The 27,833-nt window shown below is 32.5% G+C and overlaps 1 protein-coding gene and 1 long non-coding RNA gene across 11 annotated transcripts in view; one reads left to right on the forward strand and one right to left on the reverse strand.

Annotated features, from left to right (window-relative positions):
- NBEA (neurobeachin) overlaps positions 1-27,833 on the reverse strand; it is a 661,793-nt gene that overhangs the window by 579,478 nt on the left and 54,482 nt on the right. For all 7 annotated transcript variants that reach the window (XM_074330026.1, XM_074330024.1, XM_074330023.1 and 4 more), the window contains exons 2-5: positions 13,885-14,116; positions 10,272-10,372; positions 9,937-10,032; positions 1,082-1,203 (exon numbers count right to left, since the gene is read on the reverse strand). In XM_074330026.1, coding sequence (XP_074186127.1) covers positions 1,082-1,203; positions 9,937-10,032; positions 10,272-10,372; positions 13,885-14,116 — 551 coding nt within the window. The remainder of the gene's footprint in view (positions 1-1,081; positions 1,204-9,936; positions 10,033-10,271; positions 10,373-13,884; positions 14,117-27,833) is intronic.
- LOC109449832 (uncharacterized) overlaps positions 1-27,833 on the forward strand; it is a 265,241-nt gene that overhangs the window by 236,551 nt on the left and 857 nt on the right. Inside the window, exons 6-7 of one of the 4 annotated variants that reach the window (XR_012495586.1) lie at positions 10,267-10,428; positions 22,916-27,348. This is a non-coding gene — a long non-coding RNA (uncharacterized LOC109449832). Of the gene's footprint in view, positions 1-10,266; positions 10,429-19,491; positions 19,592-22,915; positions 27,349-27,833 lie in introns of those variants that run through there. The other 3 variants (XR_012495587.1, XR_012495588.1, XR_002137760.2) reach the window with 3 other exon arrangements.

Genomic DNA, 27,833 nt, shown 5'->3' on the forward strand with positions numbered 1-27,833 from the left:
ATTTTTAGTTAAAAAAATTACATAACTATGAAATATAGTTATTTTCTTCTAGAGAAAAACTCCTCCTAGCTATGAATTTAATCACAGTGTTAAAAAAATTATAAATGCTTTGAAAAATAACAGTACTATTGAAATAAATATACGCTCTCCTACAATGACCATTCTGAAGTTCAACCCCATTTGTTTGGAAGTTGACATGTTTGTTTAAAACCCCCTCTCACTACTATCCATAAATAATCTTTTATAATCAGCTTACAAGCTATAAATAGATCACATTTTCGCACTTATTTCAGTCAGTCATTGTACAAAAAGCATATTCAATATTATTTTTGCATTAAATTCTATGTGATAGGTATTACTATTATCTTCATTTTACAGTCAAAGACACCAAAGCACAGGATAAACAGTAAGTAGTGAAGACAGGAGTTAAATTCAGGCAGTCTTATTTCAGAGCATTGCAAGTATTAAATGAGTTAATATATGTAAGTACTTGCAATACCTAGTATATAGTAAGGCAATCAATGAAGTTTACGTTCCTATTGTACATTATGGGTAACCTGAAATTACCAAGCTCCTTACAGGTCAACCCATCGCTGGGTTGAGCAATCCCCTCTGATAGCTACCTATCAAATAATTAATCTTATCTGATTATAATTTATTACATGGTTATTATTATTAATATTTTAAAGCATATCTTAATTATGCTCACAAAACAAAGTAAAAAGGCAGAGTGAATGAAATCGGGTAGGAGATTAGTGTTTTTCTCTCCATGATCAGGAACCAGCATCTTCACTAAGAATTGATCTATACTGATACACTAGACAAAGAAGGTTTGCAACCCTTCATTCTTAAACTGAAATTGGAAAACATAAGACAAACTGTAATTAGAAAAAAAACTTAGTGAGACAACAGCAAAAAATAAGTAAAATAAACTGACTTAACTGTATCTTTATAATATTAACGTACATATTTCAACACATATAGTAACGTTATATTTCATTTAATATGTTGCCTTGATATTTATATATTTACAAAATTGAAATACTTAAGTCAAAGTGCTAAAATTAAATATATTACTTACCAATAAAGATAAGGTTTATCCTTATCAACATTAATGTTATTTAATGGATCCATACGAAACCAAGTGTTTAGGGTGAAGCCATTCTGATAAGGCCACTTTGCAATAGGGGGCAATGCAATTGCCTACAAGGCAATGAAAAAAGATACAAAAGTATCAGTTAAAGAAAACTTGACAGTAACTATAGTCAAATATGGATTTTACAGATTAAATAGTGAAGGCATAAATATCAGAAAATTATGGACAAATATAAAAATAGAAACTATTATCTTATTAATAGTCTACAAATACTACTTATTGACTATATTGCATTTTTAATTACTCAATGAATGATGTTTCATGTCTAGGTTACACAGGTTTCAGACTATACTCCAGGAAGTCCTCCTCCAGTTTCACTAATATGTCCCTTACACGTCTCAGAATTTTCAGCTTTCTATGGTTTATGTTAGGTTTTCAGTAATACTTCATTTTATTAAAGGAGGTTGAATCTTTAAATCAAAAAACAATTAGGTGAGAGAATATTAATGGGAGCAACACTAAACAAATATAAGTATTAAGAGATAATGCTCAGAATACTGAAATGAAGGAGAAAGAATGAGCTTTGTTATATAGAAACTTAACTGAAATTGATGACCAGAAAGGATTCAGCTCCACTCAGAAGGTAAGAAAGGAATAATACAATACTCAAGTGATACTACCAATTAAAAAAAAAATCTAGCCATTGTAAAGAAAAAATGAGAAACTGAATGCTTGACTTGATGTCAACAAACATCTGAGTAGATTTATCGTCCTATGAGGTACCCAAATTTCCATGACATAAAAGGTAATTATCCATTATGATTTGATAACTGTTCTGCTCCCCCAAACAGATCCTTCATATTACTGAAAGAATAATAACCTTTCTCAAATACAAATAGTTCCATATTAAAAATTCTCTGCATTTAAAATAAAGCTTAAATTTCTTCACGTTATACAAGGCTCTTCACACACCCTATGGCTCCAACAAACCCTTTTGATCTTATGCACCTCTATCTACTCTACATTGCAAAGTATACCTAAATATGCCAGCTGTCCCACCTGTTCTGTTACAACTCCCCTTTTTGTATATGATGTTGCTTCTGTCCATAAGACTTCTTCCATCAAAACCCCAATCATCCCTCAATACCAGGCTAATGTGTCCCTCTTTGTAAAGCTTTCCTGGACATCACCACTCCAGCTTAGTTTCTCTTTTCATTGTGCTCCCATAGTACTTAGCACCTAAATCTACACTAGTTTACTATAAAAAGCTCTTTTTGCATCTGTCTACTCATTAAAGTTCTTCAAGAGTAACGAATATAATTTAGACTCCCAGCATGTGACATAAGACGTAGAAAACATTCAACATGTGGTCAATGGAAAAATCTCAAAGTGGCAAAGTTTATAAGTGCTTTTTGTTTTTAAAATAAAAACAAAACAGAAATATACACAGATACACATATACAATTTCAAATAAAGATTCAAAACCTAAAATTGAATTAAAATTTCCCATACAGTGTCCTTTCAGATTTTAATGTTAATTAGTTCAAGCAGTTTAATAGTCAATAAGCCTTCCTTAACGTTTTACAAAGGGAAAGATTTAAATTTCATTAGTTTTATTTGTTCGCTAGTAAAATGCAATTCTTGCCAAGTTTACTACTGGTTAATACCATGTTTTCCCAAAAATAAGACCTAGCTGGACAATCAGCCCTAATGCATCTTTTGGAGCAAAAATTAATATAAGACTGGGTCTTATATAATATTATTATATTGTATTATATTATGTATTATATTATATATTATATAAGACCTGGCATTATATTATATTATAGTATAGTATAGTATATATTATATAAGACCCGGTCTTATACTAATTAAAATAAGACCGGGTCTTATACTAATTTTTGCTCCAAAAGATGCATTAAAGATGATTGTCCAGCTAGGTCTTATTTTCGGGGAAACACAGTACCTTCGTAAGTTTCACTACACCAGCATTCACTTACTATAGCTGCTTCAGAGTACCACGGTAAACAGGAGGAATATTTATTGAGGACACTGGAATAGTAAAGTGAAGCTACAGAATTGTATAAACTACTTAACACATATGTTAATTTGTTCTTAATGCCTGTGAAACACAACTGGCCCAGTGTTAGACTCAGGATTTTCAACCCTTTGCCAAGACCAGCATACTCAACTGCACTTTCACATCAGCAACAGGGGCTCATTACAGCACTCTCACTGGAGCAATGAAAAGCATTTAGGAGTACAGTCTATAGCTTCCTTTTCCCCCATTACTCCACATACCCATGCAATCTCTTATCCCCAACCAATGGCCTATCACTTTTTACATCATTGGTCTCATCACTCAGTCTACTGGGCCCTACATTTGAACTTAAACACTGAATTAAACTAAGAGGTACAGGTAAGAATTTGAGACAAGCTGCCCGTTAAGTTTTCCAGAACTACTCTTCCATCAAGGAAAAGATACATGGTCCAAAAGATCATTTGTTATTTCCCCATGGTCGGACTGAGAGAGTTCTAAATCATACACAGTGGCAAACACTAGTGAACCAAAACACAACAAAAAAGAAAGAAAAATGTTACAACAGAAAAATCTAAGCTTGAATGATAATGAAATAATAATAGTCTTTGGTCTTGGGATAATTGGTACCAAAAGCCTGACAGTCTATAGAATAATTGTATTTTCCTCAGTTTCATTGTGGACTTCCAATAATCCCATGGATAAATAAAGATCGTTATCATAGCCTATCTCTTCAACAAGACAGGCACCTTTAGTTAGAGACATTCTCTTAAATTTAATGCATAATAGCCAGAATAAATGTTTTAGGGACCTGAAATCTCTCATTTCTAGAAGGTACTCATCAACTTCTTGTTCTTATGTACCAACCAAAGCTTCTATACGATGCCTGATCACTGCGCTATACACCTGAAGCTAAAGGAGACTAATACTGAATGTCAACCAGAATTAAGTGACGATAATTAAGTGACTATATATATGTATATATAGTCATGGGATATGGAATATACAGCTTTTCCCCCATTACTCCACAGGAATATAGTCAATGGTATGGTAACAGCTATACACAATGTCAGAGGGGTAGTACATGGGGAGCAGTTATCACTTTCTGAGGGGTATAAATGTCTAACTATTATGTTGCTTTGTACACCTGAAACTAATAAATAAATAAAATCACTCAGAGAAAAAGAAATACACAGATATCAATCTAACATGTATAAGACTATTATTGTTTTGCACACCTGAAATTAATAAAAAATAAAATAAAAAAAAACTACTGAGGAAAGTTCCCATTAAAAAAAAAAAAAGAATTATATGCTGTACATTACAAAATGCTGATGAAAGAAATTAAAGATGTAAATAAGCAGACAGATATATCATGTTCATAAATTGGAGGACCCAACATAGTAAAGATAATGTGAATTCTCCCCAAATTGATACTGGATTCAAGCAATTCCTATCAAAAACCTAGCAATATTTTTTTGTACATATAGACAGAATTATTCTGAAATTTAGATGGAAAGGGAAATGAAATAGAACAGCTGAAATAATTCTGGGGGACAAAAAGTGGGAGGAATTCCTCTACTTGATTTCAAGCTATAGTAATCAAAACTTTGTGTTATAGGCAGAGAGATGGATACATAGATTAATGGAACAGGATAGGGAACACAGATATAGTGTCACACAGGATAGCCAACAAATTTTTCATTACAAAGGTGTACAATCTATTCAATGAAGGACATATACGTTTTTTAAACAAATGCTGCTGGACCATTTGAATATCCATAGGCAAAAAAAAAAAAAAATGAACCTCAATCCAAACATTATACCTAGTACAAAACTTAACTCAAAATGGATTATAGATTTAAATGTAAAATGTAAAACTAGAAAACTTTTAGAAGAAAACAGTTGAAATTTTTTGGGACCTAGGACTTAGACATGCCACGAAAAGTACAATCCATAAAAATAAATAAATAAAAAATCTTTTGATAAATTGGACTTCATCAAAATTCAAAACCTTTGTTCTATATGTGACCCGTAAAGAAGATGAAAAGACAAGCAACAAACTAGAAAATATATGCAATCTACATATCTGACAAAAGGATCTATACCTAGAATACGTAAAGAACTCAGTAAAAAAATCAAATAGTTCAATTAGAAAATGGAAAAAGGCATAAAGGGAACTGTCCTGAATATAAGGATGAAAAAAAGCACATGACACAATGTTTAACATCATTAGCCACTAGGGACATGCAAATTAAGACCACAATAAGATGTCCATCCCTACGTGCCTATCAGAATGGCTAAAATGAAAAAAAAAAATAGTGACAACAACAGATGCTGCTAGGGATGCAGAGACACTGGATCTCTCATACATTGCTGGTGTAAAATCATACAGCCACTCTGGGAAATATTTTGGTCATTACTTAAAATTAATCATACATTTACCATACTACCCAGCAATTGCACTGCTGGGCATTTATGCCAGAAAAACGAAAACGTATCCACACAAAAACCTGCACATAAATGCTCTTATCAGCTTTATTTGTAATAGCTAAAAACCAGAAATGACCAAAATGCCATTAAAGAGGTACATTGCTAAACAAACTGGTGCATCCATACAATGGCTCACTACTCAGCAATAAAAATCAATAAACTATTATTGATGCATACAGCAACTTGGATGGGTCTCAAGGGTATTATGCTGAGTGGGGGAAGAAAGCCACTTTCAAAAGTCCACATACTGTATGATTCAACTTATACAACACTCTCAAAATGACAAAACTACAGGAATGGAGAACATATCACTGGTTGCCAAGCATCGGGGAATCATAGGGAAGAAGGCGTCAGTGTGATTATAAAGGGGTAGAATGAGAATTTTGTAATGATGGCATAGTTCTATACTGCAGTGGTGGTTAGACATTCTACACTTGTTTTAAAATGACACAAAACTATATGTACACATTACACCCATGTGAATTTTTGCTTTTGATATTTAAGATGTAACCATCGGGGGAAGAAACAAGTGAAAGGTATATGGCACATCTCTGTACTATAACTTTGCAATATCCTGTGTATATATAATTACCTCAAAATAAGCAGTTAAAATAAAGTTTGCTTAAATATTAACAGAATTTATTGCTACATGACAAATTATGGATTATTAATGGTATGTCCTTCAAAATTTTACTGTATTTTCCTATTTTCTCAAAATAGTCTTACATTATTTTTAGAATAAAAAGAAAATGCATCAAAACTGAAAATAAAAAAAGCTTCTATACAGTGTATATTGCATCCCTAGCCTTTTGCAACCCTTTTTAACTAATGCATACATCCTCCCTTAATCAATGCACAAAAGCTAACTTTGGATAGTACTGCCTGATATGGAACCCAGGCCTATTTACTTTCAAACCATTTGTGCCTGATTTTATCACCCATTTCGCAGACTCCTTATATTTCCTTTGATTCCCATGGTGCTAATGGCAAGTCCTGTGAAGTACCTTTCTGATTTTGGACTTAAGCTGCCTGTACATGCCCTCCATATTTCCTTCTACTATGTTTTGGGACCCACAGCTGGGTGTCCCTCGTTGTGCCCAGTGAGTCCATAGAACCTCACACCTATATCCCTCACTGTTTCCTGGTCTAGCTGACTCCAAAATCTATGTTCTTATCTATGGTAATAGGAAAAAAAAAAATTATTCTGATGTTCAGATGGGGTGCTTTCAGCGAACTGTTTCAGTGAATAGAAAAGTACACTATTTCCTAAATTAAGCAGATTAATGAAATAGATCATAGTCATGAATGGCAAATCTAATAATATATCCATAACAGTCACAGGGCATATAAAATTCTATCTTACATTTCATTTACCTTTATATAAATCACTGTAGAGTGTAAGTTCCTCTATGAATGAGTAAACGTTACCAAATTGCTTATATGGAGGCAGCACAGCTCATAGACAGGCATCTCCACAATACAAAACACAATTCAGAAGGCCTAGTACACATGGTTATTTGAGGTAATCAGTGTCATAATTTTAGTGATCTGAAAGCACTTCTCTCAGCAGTGATCCAAACAGTATGTACCCTCTTGTTACTAAGATACCACTGGTTCACATTCATCCAGAAGCAGATTATCAGAAACACTGTAATAGCATGGAGTTTAAAATTAACTCCTATCTGAATTTTTCAGCAGTTCAATAGCAGAAGTAATATGTCTGGAAATTAGCCAATCTGCTATTAAGTAAAACAGTGGACTTAAGGTCAGGCAAATTTTGGTTCAGGTTGTGGTTCTGCTTAATGATCCTAAACAATGTTACATCATTGAGGCTCAGTTTCTCAACTGATGTAACAAAGATAGTCTCATTACCTTACATAGCTTGTATGACAAATGAAATAATAGCCGTAAAAGTTCTTGTTCCCTCACCATTTCCTCCTCTCCATAGAATACATTTTTGACAAAATTCAACACTGATATCAACAGACTAATGATTAAATAAACCCCTAGTAAATAGGACTAGAAAGCAATTTCCTGATAAAGGAGATTTCTTAAAACCTATAATAAATAGCATAGTTAGGGTGAAACATTTAATGCTTTCCCTAAGACTGGGAATACGTAAAAATTGTTACTGTTACTCAGCATTGCACTAGAGGTCCTAAGCAGTACAATAAAAAGGCAAAGTAAGTATAAAGTACGCTTTATTCACAGATAAAGTTATTATCTTTGTAAATAATCCTAAAGCATTTACTAAAAAACTGCTTGGACTAATAAGTGAGTTTAGCAGTCTCAGAATATAAGGTTAATATACAAAAAAACCCCTTTTGCATTTCCATATACCAGCCACAAGCCGTATAGAATATTTGTGGGTAAATGTACCAAAAGATTTTTAAGTCCTGTATGCTGAAAACTTTGTATGCTGAAAACTACAAAACATTGAAAAAAATCAAAGAAAACCAAATAAAGATATACACTGTGTTTATGAACTGGAAGATTCAATATTGTTAAGATATCTATTATCTCTAAATTGTTCTATAGTTTAATACAATCAAAATCACAGCAGGCTTTTCATAAATTTGACAAGTTATTCACAAGTACATGGAAATGAAAACAATCTAGAATAGCCAAAATTATTTTTAAAATGAAGAACAAATTTGGAGTACTTATACTACAAAGAACTATTATACAGCTACTATTGAGACATTGGCATAAGGATATATAGGACAAAAGTAAAAATAGAAAGTTCAGAAATAGATCCACACAAACATGGCCAGGTAGTTTTCAAGAAAGGCTTCAAGGTAATCAAATGTGAAAAAAAAAATTGTCTCTTCCACAAATGGTTATGAAGTTATTCAATATCCATATACAAAACAAATAATCAAAGCTTAACCTCCAACCTTTCCTCACACAACATTAAAAATTCAGTTACAACATAGTCAAGGGGATGTAAAGTACAGCACAGGGAATATAGTCAATAATACTGTAATAACTATGTGTAGTGCCAGGTGGGTACTAGACTTATCAGGGGATCACTTCATAAATTATATAAGTGTCTAACCACTATGCTGTGCATTTGAAACTAATATAAAATAATACTGAATGTCAAGTGTAATTGAAAACTAAAAATAATTTTTAAAAATTCACACAAAAGGATCGCTAACCTAAATTATAAGAGCTGAAGCAACACAGCTTTTAGTAGAAAAAGTGAAAAAATGTTGTGACTTTGTTTATACTGATTTCTTAGATTACAAAAGCATATGCCATAAGGGAAAGAAGATTTTAATTGAACTTCATAAAATTAAAACCTTTTATACTTCAAAAAATACTGTTAAGAAAATAAAAAGGAATGCCATAGATTGTAAGAAACCATTTGACAAATACATATCTGAAAAATTAACTTAATATACAATAATCTCTTAGGATAATAAAATAAAACATCAAATTTTTAAAAATGAACAGAAGATTTGAACACAAACATCGCAAAAGAAGATAAAAGAATGGCCAATAAACACATGGAAAAAATGCTCAACTTCATCAGTCATGAGGTGATACAAAATTAAAACCACCATGCGGTACCACTACATAATCATTTAGATGACTCAAATAAAAAAGATGGACAATGACCAGGATGCAGATCAATCATGATTCTCATACACTGCGGATGGAAATGCAAAACTTTCCACTACGGAAAGCAGTCTGCCTTCTCATGGAAAAAGACACACATTTACCATAAATCCCAGCAATCTCTTTCTTATGTATTTATTACTCAAGAGGTAAGAACAGATGCCCACAGAAGATCTATGTTCAAATGTTCCCTGCAGTTTTATTTACAATATCCAAAAACTAAAAACCCAGCTGTCACTCAACTAATCACTGGATAAAATGTGGCATATCCATAAAATGTAATACTACTCAAAATATAAAGGAACAGAATAAGCTACTGGTAAGCTACAACATGGATAATCTCAAAAGCATTATGGTAAGTGAAAGAAGCCTGAGAAAAAGGCTACATACTGTGTGATTTTACTTATATGAAATTCTGGAAAAAGCAAAATTAAACCACAAAATAAATCAGAGGTTGCAAGAGAAAGGGGTTGGGAAGAGGAGACTGGCTTCAAACAGAAACAAGGGAATTTGGGGCAGTGATGGAATTGTTCTAAATCATGATTGTGGTGGTGGTTACTAGACTATTACAAACTCATCAAACCAGACTTTTTAAATGGTGAATTTTATTGTATGTAAATTATACCTTCATAGAGCTGACTTAAAAATATATAAATAAAAATAAACATATGTATTTTAAACTTACCGCAGCACTACAACCAGGGAAATTGAAAAAAGTATCAGGACCATGTCTTTGTGGCATCTGATTAAGAACTGATAATAATTTTACTGCATGTCTTGGCTGAGGAAACAAGAAAAAGAAATGTCATTGTACAGATTTAGCAAAAATACCTAATATGTCACGTTAGCCACTGAACTGTTTTCTAACCAGAGAAAATTAATCTCAAATCATTTGCGGAACTCTTTAAGAGGAACAATTTCCATTACAAATTCAAGTTTACAGCTCTCTAGAGACAAATTGTTGAACATTAAGTATTAATGCACTGATATTGAATACTTCTCCCTCTGACCACAGCTTACCCAGATTCCACTTTCTCCTCGAAGCATGCTGAACAAAAGCTTCAACTCCTTCACAGTGATGCTGTAGCTGGCAAGAACCCCCAACATATCAACTAGAAGATCTTCAAAGGAAAATAAAGTTATTCTGAACTCTAGTCATGAGCTGCCATCTGTCAAGGTAATACACTTTTTTAAAGAACAAAAGTTATCAACTATCATTTTACATATATATGTATATCTAATATAGCTAAACATCCTCATGAATAATCATTCTAATTAGTTAAGCTAAAATAAAACCAAAAAATTAAATTTAAGTTTTAGGACTTTTTTCCCCATCAGATTTCCATCTCCATTAACTTTTCTTAGCAAATATATACATTTTTATGAGTTACCAGAATAAACACACACATACATACACCTGGCTGCATTCAAGGAAAGATAGGCAAAAATATGCAAAGATACAATGACTGAACATTTTAAATTAGTGACCATATTTTCTTTTAGAACATGTTTCTGAAATACTCTTTGGCACATTAATAATTCTGAGCATTTATTCCTTGCCTGGCACAATTCCAAGTGGTTTACATGTATTAACGTCACAAATTCTCATAACAAGCTTATGAGATAAGTACTACTACCATAACCCTTCTAAAAACTAGGAAAGTGAGGCTTAGATCACTTAGTTACATTGAGTAAGAACACACTCCAGTAAGTGGTAAAGTTAGAATTTGAACAGAGGCAGTATGGCTCAAGAGCCCTCATTCACACCCACTAGTCTCTAAATGGAAGTATCATTTAAATGTATCACTAGTGATATCCATTACGCTAATGTGTTTATGTGCATATAACAGACACACCAGATCCCCAAATAATAAAAAATATATACATTTAATCTCATGTCCTTAATTACTTTCTCATCTCTAGACATTGTGAGTCATACCTCTGTCAATTTTTCTTTGCAAGAAATTAAACATCTAAACACTTTTACTTCATTTTCTTGATTTCTAAGCACTTCCTAAGAATTAAGGATACTACACAAGTTATTACAATCAATACACATATACATTCTAAACTATTTATCATCAATTAATAAATAATTAAATTAGGATAACTTGAAATAATTAGTTATTGATATATAATATATATTATCCAATATCATAGGTTAATAGCTGGAATTTGAGACTTTAAAAATATCACATATTTCAAAATTGAAATTTAATATGATTATTTTCATCAATAAATAGCTGACTGATTTCACTTAATGTCACAAGAATAAACAATCTCTACGATAAAAATGTGACTGTGGATATGTCATTTTTGAGACAGATCTTTTAATGAAACAAAATGCTTAACCATTCAAGTAACAAAAACATTCAGTTTCTACATATTAGTCAGAAGATCTGTTTCTAAGAGAGAATTCTAGATAAAAATCAAACATCTTAAAACCCTAAGTTAATATGAAGCATTTTTAAGCAATTAACTTCAATGGCAATCTTCATAGAAGATATCTTAAAGGTTCACCTACAAATACTTTAAAAAAAAAATTAAGATCTATTTACAAACCTTCATCTCATCTCCTATATATATCACAAAAAAGTGATCTATTAAATTTGTATTTAATGATATAATTATTAAAATTTCTTATTTATTGTGCATGTAACATAACCAAGCAGCTCAGTTAAATTTTATAACAGGTCATCTTTTCTGAACAAGATTTTTAAAGGAAAAATATACTAAACTATGAAATTCTCTTATCAATTTGCTATGGATATTAAGTTTAACCACCTTCTAGTGTTACTTTCACATTATTAAACGAAAAGTACCTCTTTGAACTTAACATACTACAAAAATTCAGAGTAAAAACTTAGTGTCTTGGTGATTATTTAGTACCATGTTTCCCCAAAAATAAGACAGGTCTTATATTAATTTTTGCTCCAAAAGACTCATTAGGGCTTATGTTCACGGGATGTCACCCTGAAAAATCATGCTAGGGCTTATTTTCTGGTTAGGTCTTATTTTCGGTGAAACACGGTATGGCATCTAAATTTTAATTTCTCTACTGAGAAGTAAGGCAGAGGTACTTTCAATGCTTAAAATAACAAAATGTAAAAGTTTTGTTATCAGTATTACTGAGAACAAAAGGTAAGAGAATTAAGAAGCTTTATATAATAGAAAATGTAAAAACATGAACTTCTGTGGTACTATCACATTTACTATCACCTCACATCTCAATACTCATGAATTATGTACCAGTTTATCTACAAAGCACATTACTTGTGGCTCATTTTGTAAAACGCACTCTAAAAAGTGGTAATCAATTTATTACTTACCAATAAAATAAAAAAATAAGGGCTTAAACCCAGATAAAGGATTCAAAAATCACATGATCATCTATAAAACATGTGTACATAGATGCTTATACAAATAAATTCCTGTTAAACAATGCTAGAATTTACAGAAATGGTACATCTACATTAAAAAGATGTTTTAAGTTTGAATCATATTTTTCTTCAAGTGAACCATTTGCAACCAATATAGACAATGCTAAATCTTTCTAAATAGAGATAGATGCCACTATGAAAGCAAATAGAAATTATTTCTAATATATAAAACAAAACATTTTAAATATTGTTTAAATTTAAAAAGCATTCATCTTTAACCTGCTCCTCATTCCATTCATTACTGATTAATGTTTTGTTCTACTAATATTAAAGCATAAGGCAAAATATCATAGTGGATTCTCTAGTGTCTAAACTACATTTAAGGATTAGATATGATACTGTAAGGAGTCATATTAGCACTTTTAGAATTATTAAAACCCTCTCATGTCAGAAGAAACTTATGCTGAAGATTCATGGCTTAAGAGAATCTACATTTTGAACTCTAAACTTCTTTTCTGGGAATGACTGTTGCTCTAGGACCATCTTTCAAAACATTTCTACTGAAGTACATCTAACCACAGAAGGAAATGAACTTGAAAAGGTCTGGTGGGAAGAACCATAGATTTGAAAGTTATTCTTTGAAATAACACATAACAAGCACAAAATTAAAAAATTTTATCTGTAAATTTCATGCAAATTTTATGTTCTATTACATAATATATGTGTTTATTTTCATACAAAAGTTTCTCCAAAAAACTTTCAAAGTAAAGTGGACACTTCCAAAAAATACAACATGCTTAATTATCCTAAGACTTTTAGTTCCTCTTTTCATAGTTGCATATAGGCCAGATTAAAGAGCATGGATGGAGCTCTGAGAATTTGATAAAGTGCTCATTACACAGAAATATATGTATTGTGATATTTTAATTATGTGCAGGTTTAATTAAATATTACATAGAAAGGTATTGTTTATTTTTCTAAAAGATTTCATAGCACCTATTCCACATTATTGAGATTTTTTTCTAAAACCTGGGAAAGCAAAATTAGTGATTATGTTTGTATAATACAGAATAAATTAATCTGTTATTTGTCAGGTTTTCTCTTAATATAAAAGGCAAATTTTCCATCAATTTCTATTCATCTATTTTAAATCAAGGTAGCTTCAACAAATCCATATTACTAACAGAATATAAAGAAGTACATGAATCTTTATACACATTGAAATTATACTTTCCTGTCAGATAACCTCATACCTGCTATCATGTCATCTACAGCACTCATTTTCAGCAATACTTGTTCAATTAGCCCAACTTCTGTGCTAGTCTGTAAATTCCGAACACTTTTTCGTAGAATGGCTGTAAACATGCTCCATATTTCTGCTTGACATGTTACATCACAGTGCTCCAAAAGCTCAGTCATGCATGTTATACTCTCAGCATCCTGGATAATAAAATTCATCTCCAAGTCAAATTCTCCACCAACCAGCTGAAAATAAAAAAAAAAAAAAAAAAGGAACAATAAGTAATGATAAGGTGGGAGGTTATTTATAACAATAAAATAATACCAAATATTCAACTAGCAAGAAAGTATAGTTACTCTAAAAAATTTCATGTCTTCTAGTCTAAAACTAATTTGGATAAAAATGTATAAGCTACAAAAATCTAAAAGGTGCTATAAGACTGAAAATTAGCAAAGAGAAATGCATTTTTTTTTTTTTTAATGGACAAAGGTGATTTCAAATCTACAAGAACAGAGTAAAACAGCATATGACTACTGAGTGAGATTCAGGAGAAATTCCTATAAAAAGGAGTTTGGCTCTTAAAAAGTGATAAACACTAGAAGATGCAGAGTTCACTAAGGATAAATGTTAAGTAATAATACGAAAATGTTGAAATAATAGAATCAATGTTTAAAAAGAAGTTTAACAGAGAAATACCTAATATCTTGTAATACTTTTTAAAGAACTGTGACATGATAAAGGTGTGTTAACAGCAGTATGTTTGACTTGTGGCATTATGCCAAATAAGTCAAAAGTATTACTGTCCCTTTCAAATGCAACTTTAAGTATAGTGATAGACAAATACACACAGAATAATAGATATAATACAATGACACACTATTCTCTACTGATCAATAGTACATGAATTATTTATTATATTCAGTTATAAGTACCATTCTTAACATTGACGAACTGGATGTCTTCTTAGTCTAGAGAATGGAAAATTTAGGAAGACAATAATAGCCATATACAAAGTACCTGATAATTTGGAAGTTATTTATTCATTCGTTCAACAAAAATTTTATTAAAAAACTAGGACTTACTGTTCTAGGAACTAGGACCATATCCGTGGACCAAAAACAAAAAAACAAAAACCAGCCCGTGTGCTAATACTACTAAATTCCAAGAATAAAGATGTACATATGTATATAGTATGCATACTCTATCTAAAAAAAGGTTGAAGTTGGCTTACAAGTACATAAAGCATAAAAGAAAACATAAATTGTGAGGAGTTGGCAAAGAGGAAACAAAGGAAAAGTAAGATTAGGGCAGATAGGGACTAGAAATTAAATTCAAAAAGTAGAATTAGTTTTCCATCAATGAAAGGTGTTCATTACTATAGATGAATGACCACACGGTATGATAAAAATGGGATAAATAATATAATAACAACACCACCACCTAGTCGTACATTTAGACTATTCTAAGTGCTTTACACATATTTTATAATTTAACTCTGACTACAACTTATGAGAAAGACACTATTATTATCTTCATTTTACAGATAAGGAATCATAGGCAAAGAAAGTTTAACTAAGTTGCAAAAGATCACAGAACTAGTAGGTAGAGGATCCAGAATCAAAACCCAGTAAGTCTGTCTTCACACAAGTCCATACAAGCAATAAAATCTCATTTAAGAATATTTTTAAAGTCTTCCAAAATTTAAGAATTTTAAAACAAAATATTCTCACATTTCAAAATATACTCTATACACATTTTTCTCTGTAACAACTGCAAAATTCAACTTTATAAGAAACTAGCCTTCATGATATCTTCTGACCTGTTTTACTGGATAGTCTGTGGTTAACGGCTGCTTTTTGCTTCTATGTATGAAACGACTTCAACTCCTCCTACTACTACTAGTTTATTAACAATAACCACTACAAGGGCGGTTGACTCTGAATTTAGATTTCCTGGATTCAAGTTTCAAGCTGCACAACTCACTTGTGGTATGACCTTAACGATGCTACTTCTCTAAGCCTCAGTTACTTCATCAACAACATGGGAATAAAAGTTCTTATGTAATCTGTTTTATAAGGATTAAATAAAGTAACTGGGTCATAAGCACTTAGGAACAAAGTTAGGCATATATTTAGTTAAGGTTAGCTAGTATCAATTATCTTATAAACCCAGCTTTGAGCTAAAGGATGTAGTCACCTGATCACATACATCTAACGTACATGAAACGGCCAGCTTAAGCCTTAAATTTCCATCAAATGCTAAACTATTATGGATTAGGTTCTCTCTTAGCTATTACTTGTAGATCTATGAAAACCAACAACATTTTCACTATGCCACAGCCTTACCAAAGAACTGCTTGCTTATTCATTATTACAAGTGCAATAGATTTGTGTGACAACTATGAACCTTGTAGACCAGTAATTAGTAACTCAGAAGATGCTCTCTAGAAGTGAATCATATAGAGAAATAAATAGGTTTGAAAAGCAGTGATGTGGGCATTTACTAATTGAACTATTAGAAGCAGATTCCAAGGTTAAAGCCTATCAGCCTCTGAATAAATCTCTGTTAAAAATTAGTATTCACTAAAGTAGAGGAACACTGAACAATTTTTTCAGACTAATCTAAACAAGTTCTAAGTGCTTTAGCATAATCTGGTATAACCAAGAACCATGATAAAATGTGGTTATAAAACGCTACTAACACAAAAACACTAATTCAAAAGATGCTCGTATGTACACTGCTATGTTCACTGCAGCATTATTTACAATAGCCAAGATATGGAAGCAACCTAGGTATCCATCCATAGGTGAATGAATAAAAAAGATATGGTACACACACACACACACACACACACACAATGAAATATTAGTCAGTAATAAAAAAGAATGAAATCTTTCCATTTGCAACAACACGGATAGACCTAGAGGGTATTATGCTAAGTGAAATGAGTCAGACAGAGAAAGACAAATACCATATGACTTTACTTATATGTGAAATCTACACAGAAACAAAACAAATGAACAAACAAAACAAAAACAGATCCATAGATACGGAGAACAAATCGATGGGTTTCCAGAGGGAAGGGGGGAATGGGTGGAAAAGATGAAGTTGAGTAAGACGTACAAATTTCCAGTTATAAAATAAATCAGCCACAGGGATGTAATGTACAGCATCATAAAAAAATAGTCAATAATAGCTAATAATTATGCACAGTGACAGATAGTTACTAGACATATCTTACTGATCACGTTATAAGATATATAAACTGAATTGCCATGTTGTACACCTAAAACTAATATAAAATTGTATACCAACTATACTTAAATAATTTTTTTAATTACTGTACAAAAATTTGCATATAAAATGCTGACGTGGAAATATCTTATGAAAGTATTGTTTTTATAATTATTAGCAATTTAAATATCTTGTTTATTTTTTTAAATATAGAGTCTTTGAATATCTCTGTTTTGAACCTTATATTATTAGGATCATATGGGGTAATTCAGTGTTCATTAATTAGATCAAATTGGACAATTACTAACCAGTTGGATTTCTTTGCAACTTACTCTGCTGAACAAACTCCAAACTAGATAACATTGCTTCTAAAGTCCCAATTTGACACCCTAGATCCAGCTTCCTCTATTTCCCATTCCCTACCTACTGTCATAAAGAACATTTCTGCAATGCCATCTCTCACTTCATCTAAAACTCTTCAGATACGTTACTAGCAATGCATGGCACAGGGTTCTCTCGCACCTCTTAAATTTGTTAACTTCCATTAAACCTCCAATTATCAGTTTAGATATCACTTAATCCAGACAGCCTCCCCAGTAACCACAAAGATGACCTTTCTCTGAACTCACATTATGATCCATGCACACCACAGCTATCATTACATGATGTCATAGGTGTTTACAGATTTCTCTCTAGGTCCCATATTACAATAAGCTTTGTAGGGTAAGGACAATTTCTATCTAACTATCGACTATTTCTACACCACTAGCACCCTATCAAGCCCAGTAAATTATTCAGTATTTAACATGGAATGGGAAGATGGCAGGATGGGAGAACAGGAGGGAGTTAAACAGACCCGCGGAAGGCTTCACTAATGCTGGTCAGTCACCAAGCTGAAAGCCAGACTTTCCACTGACCTCGACTCCTCCTTCAGCAATGAATTGCTCCTATTGCCATATATCTTATTTAATGTTCCAAAATGACCACAAAGCCAAAAATGATGTTTTCTCATTCCTCTTTATACCACTCCCTGGCCTTACATTTTTTCTATCAATACATGGAAAATACGTAAGGTTTCACAGGTAAAATTCAGTTGATTTGTGTTATTGACTAACGATAAATATACTACACACAATTGTTAAAATCAGTCTTAAATATATTTCTACTACCAATTTCTAATTATTTTAAAGTGAAACTGCTTTACAACATCTTCCTTTGAAAAAGAATTGTAGGAGTGACATCACCAAAAAATGGCATAGAGGGCAACCCCAGGGTTCTGTCTTACTTAAAAAACTAATGAGCTGGCAAAAACTATCAGACTGAACTTCTAAAGAATTCTGGAATCAAGTCAAAAACATACGACCACCATGGGAAGACTTGGTGAAGACGCAGCCACTGTTTTGTGATAAAAAGCATTGTTCCACCTGGAATCGCCCACACCCCAGACTAAAAACAGTCATGAGGACAACAGCCTACACTGTAGTGAGGGCTGCTATTCCCACAGGGAGTCGCAGGGAACTTGTTCTCAAAAATTGTTGTGGTGGGTCTCAGCTATCTGACGCTCCCGTAGGACACATACAAAGAGTTCCTTTTGTTTCACCCAACTCAGAATATCCCCAGAGCAGGGAAACTTTTGTTGACAGCATTCAACAGCCCAGGTATTAGCTGCATCAGTCTGGGACAAGAGATAATACTTGGGACAAGCAATAGATAAACCTGGAAGCCTGGGAAGGAAGAAGTGGGGAAAGGAAATACATGTGGGTAAAAGGTCTTTTAAAAACTCTCACATACACAGAAGAATTGAGAAAGCCACATTCATGCTCACAGCAAGTTGCACATTCCAAAAATGTCTTAAAAGACCCTAAGCTTTCACTTGTAGGAAGTAAAAGCTAAGGCAGAGTTGTAAACAGCCTAAGAACTGAAGGAATATCCCAACACAAAACAAGTCTGCAAAGATGGAGGGAGTATTTTCTTCTTTTTTCCTTCTTTTCTCCTTTCCTTGGCTCCAGGCACTTAAGGTAAAACTGTCAAAATACCCGCCTGCTCACCACCAAAAAAAAACAGAACACAGAACACAGACTTCAGCGGCCACACATGACAGAGAATACAGAGCTTCGGAATACAGTTTAGAAAAGTCACTAAGCAAACAACCCACAACAGCAATAACAAACACAAGGAAGAAGTGAGAAGAATCTGATTTCCAGAGTTTCCAAATTACAATATTCAAAATGTCCAGTTTACAACACAAAAATCATGAGAGAGATGCAAAGAAACAAGAAAAGATGTCCCATCTAAAGAATACATTAATGTAATGTTCAAAATTTGGTAACTACATTTATCTTGATTATCTTCTCCCTCTATTCTGTTTTTCTGCTTTTTTTCTTAGTGAACAGATGTCTTTTTACTGTAAGTCAATCAAATTACTTGTAGAAACAGATATAACCTAAATTACAAAGCTCTTGAACTATGAATTTCTAAAGAATACATCTTCAAAATAAAGCAATATTTATATGAAATTTTACAAAAATAAAAATGTGGAAACATAATACAAAGTGTGATGTTGGGAACATTTATTATGTGCTGAGTAATTTTTGTACATGAATAGCCTCCTTTAATTCTCACAACTCTGTGAGATGAGTATCTCAAACAATGAAATTGAAGTTGGCATAAGTAACTTGCCTAAGGTCCCAAAGCTAATATCAGCCTCGAAATTTGTTTTAACTTGTCAATATCATAAAGAATTAACAAGTGAATCTATACCAGAGAGACCACCCCCGGGATATAAATATGTACCTCCACCAGTCATCTAACCTTCGAGATCTGCAGGTAAACATTAGCCTAAAAATTAAGGACTTTTAGATATGTGTTTAGTAAATAACAGGAGAATATAATTTGGTCATGAACATAATAACAGTTAATGATCCTAAACCCAGCTGAAAAACTAAGTAAAAAAAAAAAATAGAAAGAAAGAAAATTACTTGTTTCCTATCTCCTTCACACCAGTCCTCTCTACAAAGTAATATCTACTGGCAATCTTTCTGTAGTATAAAAATAACTATACCCAAGAGTATAACAAATGCTGTTACAAATACAATCCAAAAAACTCTAAGGAAGGGGAGGAGAAAACAAAGGGAGTGACTATCATACAATAAGTGACTTATTTAAAATATATTTTAAACAACATGCAGTTGATTAAAAGCAGTAAAACCACCTTTATAATTGCATAATATGACTATAACGAACACATACAGTACACTTAGCTGCTTACATAGAGCCAACTGACATGTAAGATGAAGTAAAAATTAGAAGTGTTAATTAAATTACCAAACCATCATATGCTATTAAATTCTAACTGCTAGCCTAACACTGAAAACCCTAAGAAATCCATTTCATAAATAAAAACAAAATAAAGACTTCCACAGACAAATGAAAGCTGAGAGAACTCATTGCCTGCAGGCTTTACTACAAGGAATGTTAAAGTAACTTCTTCCAGAAGGAAAATGATACCAGATGGAAATCTGAAATGCCACAAGAAATTGACTAGTGCCAGAATTGTTAAGTCTGTTGTTAAATACAAAAGACTTTCTTCATTTTTAAAAACACTTTAAAAGATACCTATTTGAAGCAAAAAATAAGAACAGTATATAAGGGATTTATGACACATTTAGAAGGAAAAACAATGATAGCCAAGTGCACAAAAGACAGGAAAGGGGAAAGAAATATAAGTGTACTTTTAAAAGGTTCTTATCCCATAGTTGAAGTGGAATATCATTTGAAGGCAGAAGGCAGTAAGTTAATGATGCATATTGTTAACTTACTGTATTATCATATTATTACAATATGATGCATATTGTAAACTCTAAGAAAAAAAAAAAAGCACTAAATGTAAAAAAGAAATACTAAAGACCTTAACAGACACCTTATTGAAGAAGATACACAAATTGCAAATAAGATTATGAGAAAATGCTCTATCCGTATTACATGTCATCAGGGAAATGCCAATTAAAACAATGAGATATCACTACACACCTTTTAGAGTGACCGAAAACCAGAACACTGACAACACCAAATGCTGGTGCAAAAGTGGAGCAACAGGAACTCTCATTCATTGCAGTTCAGAATACAAAATGGTACAGCCACTGTGGAAGACAGTTTGGTGGTCTCTTAACAAAACTAAGTATATTCTTACCATAAAATCTAGCATTATGCTCCATGGTATTTACTCAAAGGAGCTGAAAACTTGTGTCCACACAAAACTATACAAACAGATGTTTATAGCAGCTTTATTCATAACTACTACCAAAACTGGAAAGCAACCAAGATGTCCTTCAGTGGGTTAATGGTACATACAAACAATAGAATACCATTTAGCACTAAAAAGAAAAGCACTATCAAGCCATGAAAAGACATGGCGAATCTTAATTACACATTACTAAGTGAAAGAAGCCAATTTGAAAACACTATATACTGTATAATTCCAACTATATGACATTCTGGAAAAGGCAAATTATGGAGACAATAAAAAGAGCAGTGGTTGCCAGGGGTTCATGAAGAAAGGGATGATGAATAGGTGCAGCACGAGGATTTTTAGAGCAATGAAAATATTCTGTATGACACTATAATGCTGAATACACGTCATTATATATTTGTCTAATCCACAGGATGTATAACACCAAGAGTGAACAATAAGGTAAACTATGGACTTAGGGTGATTATGATGTAATCATGTAGGTTCGTTGACTATAACAAATGTGCCACTCTGGTGGGGGATGTTGACAATGGGGGGATGCTATACATGTGTGGAGGCAAGGGGTATGTGGGTAATCTCTGTAGCTTCCCTTCAATTTTGCTGTGAACCTAAAAAAAGAAAAAATTGAAGAAACCAATATGTATAATTAATAAATCAATAGATGTAAAACATCATAACAAATATTCAATTAACTTAAAACAGGACATGAAAAATGAAACAGAAAGAAAGATATGATAATAGAAAATAAACAGCAAAGGTAGCCAACTGAAATGTGGTCATATGAGTTACACTGATGTAAATAATCTAAAATCATCACTTAAAACGCAGAGATTGCAACAATGTATAAAATATATATAGCAAGCTCCAACAGTATTCTATACACCCCACCCCCCAAAAAAAATGTAGAGGTCAGCAAACTTTTTCTTAAAGGGCCATACAGTAAAACTTTTAGACTTCCAAGCCATATGGTCTCTATTCTAGCTACACAATTCTGCATTTGTAACTTGTAAACAGCCACATACGATATGTAAATGATAAGGTGTGGCTGTGTTCCAGCACTCCTTAATATTAAAGTTTATAAGTTAACTTTATTTATAAAACCAGGCAGCTAGCACATAAGCAAGAGTTTGGGGATAATGGAGAAAATAAAATAAGCATTTTCTAAGACAGGCACTTAAAATAGAGAGACTCTTAAGGAAGTGGGGCCTATGCACATCCTCTGCATCAGTTCTGAGTTACTATTCAGTTGCCAATCTGTTGCTAACTCAGCTCAAGGCTGAGTCATGAACATCCTAGAGCAACTGCTGCATGAACACACATGAACTTGACCTCCTCCTTGAAGTTTCTGCCCCCCTCCTTTACAAATTGGAACTAACCAATCCCTGTTAACCTAGCCAGCAATCCTTCATTTGCATGGAAGAACTGTACAGGTGGTTTTGTCTTTTTAAACCCTGCCTTTCTCTGTTCTCTCTGGAGCACAATCTAGATTGCTACTTGAATCTGTCTCTCCCAGGTTGTAACTCTTTTTCCTCAAATAAATGCTTTTTGTTCTTTTTTACAGGATGAACCTCTACTTTGGTTAACACTGCCAACGCCCAAAATTAAAGAATAAAGAAACAGGTTAAAAGCAAAAGGATGGAAAAAGACACACTATACAAACACAATTGAAAATGGTGTAGCTATACTAATATCAGACAAAGTAGACTTTATAAAAGAAAATAACCGGGAATTTTCTATAAGGAGAAATGGGTTGATTCATCAAAATTACATAGCAATCCTAATTATGAATGCATCTAATAATGGTAGAATGCACCTACTTCAAAAAGTAGGAAGCAAAGTCTAATACAAATGAAAAGAGAAACAGAGAAATCTACAATTTAGTTGGCAATTTCAATACTTCTCTCTCTGTAATTAGTCGATTTAGTAGACCAAAAAACAATTTCTTAAATAAATCATTAAGAATATAGAAGACTTAACGAACATTATCAACCAACTTGAATTGTTATACAGGCATATAAAACACTCCATCCAACAACAGTAAAACATATACTTTTCAAGTGCACACCAAATATTCACCAAGATAAGAATATCCTGGGATGTCAATGAAAGACATCTTAATGAAATTCAAAATTCTGGTCACAGTAGAATTAGCATAACAATCAGTAAAATTATACATCAGGGAAAAAAATACCAAAGTATCTGGAAACTTATTCTAAATAACCTCTCGGTCAAAGAAGAGGTAACCAGGAATTCTTTTTTAATTTAACTAAATGAAAATGAAAACACAACATATCGAGATTTATGGGATGGAGATAAAATAGTGCTTCAGAAAAATTTATAGCATTAAATGCTTATATTTCTAAAGAAGAAAGATTTCAAATCAATCATCTCAGGTTCCACATTAAGACTAGAACAAAAAAGAGCAAATTACACCCAAAGTAAAACAGGAAAAGATAATTAAAATGAAACAAATCAAAGATATAAAAGGAGGAAAATGATGAAACAAATGCCAGTTCTTCAATTTATCTAGCCAGATGAATCAAAGTGTGTGTGGCAGGGATACAAATTAGCACAAACAAAGGAGTCATCACTATAGATCCTACATACAGTAAAAGGATAAGAAGTGATCCTGCTAAATAACTCTGCCTATAAATTTGAGAACTTAAATGAAAAACACAAATCATTTCAATGATATAAACTACCAAAGTATGCTTAAGAAATAGAAAACTTAACTAGTCCTATGTTAATTATAACAATTAAATTTGTGGTTAACAAAATTTCTCACCAACAAAACCCAAGATCCATATGATTTCACAGATAAATTCTAACGATTACTTAAAAAAAATAATTACTATCAATTCTACACAACCTTTTCCCAAAATTTTAAAAAGAACACTTCCAAACTCATTGTGGTCCAACAATACCATGATAATAAATCTAGAAAAGCTTATCAGAGGAAAAAAAAAAAAACTACAACTAAACAACCCTCATGAACACAGACACACAAACACACATGCACAGAAAAATTAGCAAAATATAAAGCAAAGCAAATCCAGCAACACATTAAAAAAAAACAAGGAATTATATACATCATGACCAAGTACATTCATCCCAGGAATGCAGGTTTATATTACCAATCAGCATATCAAACAATGTAATTCACCCTGTCAAGAGACTAAAAACAAAAGCCATAAGATCATTTCAAAAGACACAGAAATGTCATTTGAAAAGATTCAAAACAATTTATTAGGAAAACCAGGAATGTAAAGAAACTTCCACACCATGATAAAAGGCAGCTATGAAAAACCTACCACTAACATTATACTTAATGGTAAATGATGGTGTACTACTCGGGAATAAGGCAAGGATGTCTTCTCCAACCACTTATATTCAGCATTATGCTGAATACATTTGTAAGATCTGTAAGCTTAAAAGTATAAAATTGAGATTTTTTTCAAAAAAGAGAAAAAATAAAACTAAAACCTAAACATGTAAAACTATTATCATCTGCAAGGACTGGAAGATGTCAATTCCACCCAAATTTTTACACATTCCTAATCAAAACTGTGGCTGTCTTTTTGTTAGAAATTCACAAGCTGATTCTAGAATGTATATGGAAATAAAAAGGGTCTATATTAGCCCAAACAAATCTGAAATAGAACAAATTTGAGATGCCCCGAACTACCACATTTTATGACTTACTATTAAAGCCACTTGAATCAAGACAACATGGTACTGCTATAAGACTCAACATACGTATTAATACAACATAACAGAAAGTCCAGAAAAAGACCCAAAAAAAAAAAAAATCAATAGATGATCAATTATAGACAAAGGCATCAAATAATGGGGAAAGAACAGTATATACAAATAGTGAGAAACAACTAGACATCCATATGTCAATAAATGAACTTTGACTCTTACTTTATACCATTCACAAATGTGAGAGCTAAAATTATAAAACATCCTTGAAAAACAATTGTTGACTTTGGATTAGGCAAATATTTTTTAAACAGGCCCAAAAAAACAAAACTGCATTAAAAAATGATAATCTGGACTTCTGCAAAATTAATATACTATTACAAAAATGAAAAGACAAACCACAGCTTGAGAAGAAATATTTGGAAATCATGTATCTAATAAAGGACTTGTCTCCAGAATATATAAAAAGCTCTCACATCTTGATAATAAAAAGACAAATAATCCAATTTTTAAAAAAATTGGCAAAAGATCTAAACATATTTCAAAAAAAGATATAAGAATATGCTATATAAGCACATGAAAAAATGCTTAATATCATTTGTAATTAAGAAACACAAATTAAAACCATAATTAAGCTACTTTACATACCCACTAGATTCACATAAAAAACACTGACAATTACCAAGTGTTGAAAAGGATATGAAACATTTGGAACTGTCACACATTTCTAGTGTGAATAGAAAATGACACAGTCACTTTGGAAAACAATTTGGCAATTTTCTTATAATGTTAAACATACATTTACCCATACATCCCAGTAATTCTACTCTTAGATATTTACCCAAGGGAAATGAAAACATAGATTCATGCATTTTTACCATAATATTCTACAAACAACCCTACTGCAAACAACTAGAAACAAGACTCTCTTAAGTCTAGTTTCATCACTTTATTTAGTAATTTTTTAAAAAAAGAACAGTGCGTAGCTTGTGAACAGCAAAGCCCTATAGCAGATCTCCACTTCCTTTGCCTCTGCCCTTTCCACCGCAGCTGGAAAAATTAAACTTTTTTAAAACACAAATGTCACTCCTCGAGCTTAAAGCCTGTCAGTGGCTTCCCACCACTCCTATAACACAGTATAAGCTCTTTCCCACAGTCTATAAAACCGGAATAAATCTTCATGTCTACCTCACCAATTTCATCTCGGGTTGCTCCCCACAGCTCCCCTTTGCTAATTAGACTCCAATCACTCAGATTCTGATCCCAGGCCTTTTGCTCATTATTGCCTCTGTATGCAGTGTTCTTTCACTGGTTCTTTGAATGATGTGAAAAGTTGACACAAGCAGAGCCATTTTAAAACAGAGCTAGAGCAGTCATTCCAGAGGAACTCTATTACATGTCTCACTCCTTAAAACCATGGAATGTTTGAACTCGGCATAAAGCCTTTGCGCTAGGTCAACATTGTCTTATAAGCAACTCTTTATAAAGCTAACAGGAAAGCAGACATCCTGACCATAAGAATTGATGATTATGGACGTTCCTTAGAATCAGTAACCAGCCATGTCTAGGTAAGAATAACCTAGCTGCTTAGCACCAACAGAAAATCCTTTCTTCTATGCATGTAATTATTTCCCTTCCTTTTCTCATAAAAACCTCTTGCCTTCACTCCATAATCTGGACATAATTTGGGTATCTGGCTGAATCTATGGCCCCGATTGCAATTCTTTTTTTAATCTCAAATAAACACTTGTTGCCTCTCACTTTGGTGTTTAATATTGAAGGTGAACAATGACCAGCTCTTTCTGATATTTCAGGTCTCAGTCTCAATTGCCATCTCTTCAAAGAGGCATTCACTGACTACCTAACGTATGTCTCCATTAGTCTATATCAGAATATATTACTTTATTCATAACACTAATTACAATCTATACTTGATTTTGTGTTTATCACCTGTTTTCCACAAAAAAAACATAAGCCCCTACTGGACAGAGTCCTACTGTTACTCTCCATTATATATCCTAATGCCATTATATATCCCCAGTGCCTGGTTCATGCGAGAGGACCAAGAAATCCAAGTAGCTAATGAATCAATTACAGTCATGCACTGCTTAACAACTGGGGTATGTTCTGAGAAATGCACTGTCAGGCGATTTCATCATTGTGCAAACATCACTGCATGTACTTACACAAACTGGATGCTATAGCTTACTGCATACCCAGCCTATTGCTCCTAGACTACAAACCTGCACAGCTGTTACTCTACTGAATAATGTAGGCAACTGTAACACAATGGTAAGTACTGATGTACCTAAACATATCTCATCATAGAAAAGGTACAGTAAAAATACGGTATAATAGATTAAAAAAAAAAAAAAAAGGTACACCTGCATAGAGCACTTACCATGAGTGTAGCTTGCAGGACGGGCAGTTGCTCTGGGTGAGTCAGTGAGTGAGTGGTGAGTGAATGTGAAGGCCTAGGGGACATGACTGTATATACTGTAGACTATAAACACTGTACCCTTAGGCTACACTAAATTTATTTTAGTTTCTTCAATAAAGCAACCTTAGCTTACTGTAACTTTATAAACTTTAAATTTTTTTAACTTTTCTACTCTTTTGTAATGACATTTAAGCTTAAAATAAAAACACATTGTACAGCTGCACAAGTTTTTTTTTCTTTATATCCTATTCTATATGCTTTCTATTTATAAAAAATTTTTTCACTTTTTAAATTTTTTTGTTAAAAACTAAACCCACACATCAGCCGAGGCCTACAC

This window comes from Rhinolophus sinicus, linkage group LG04 (assembly GCF_036562045.2).
Source record: "Rhinolophus sinicus isolate RSC01 linkage group LG04, ASM3656204v1, whole genome shotgun sequence".
In the NCBI taxonomy this organism is placed as follows: Eukaryota; Metazoa; Chordata; class Mammalia; order Chiroptera; family Rhinolophidae; genus Rhinolophus; species Rhinolophus sinicus.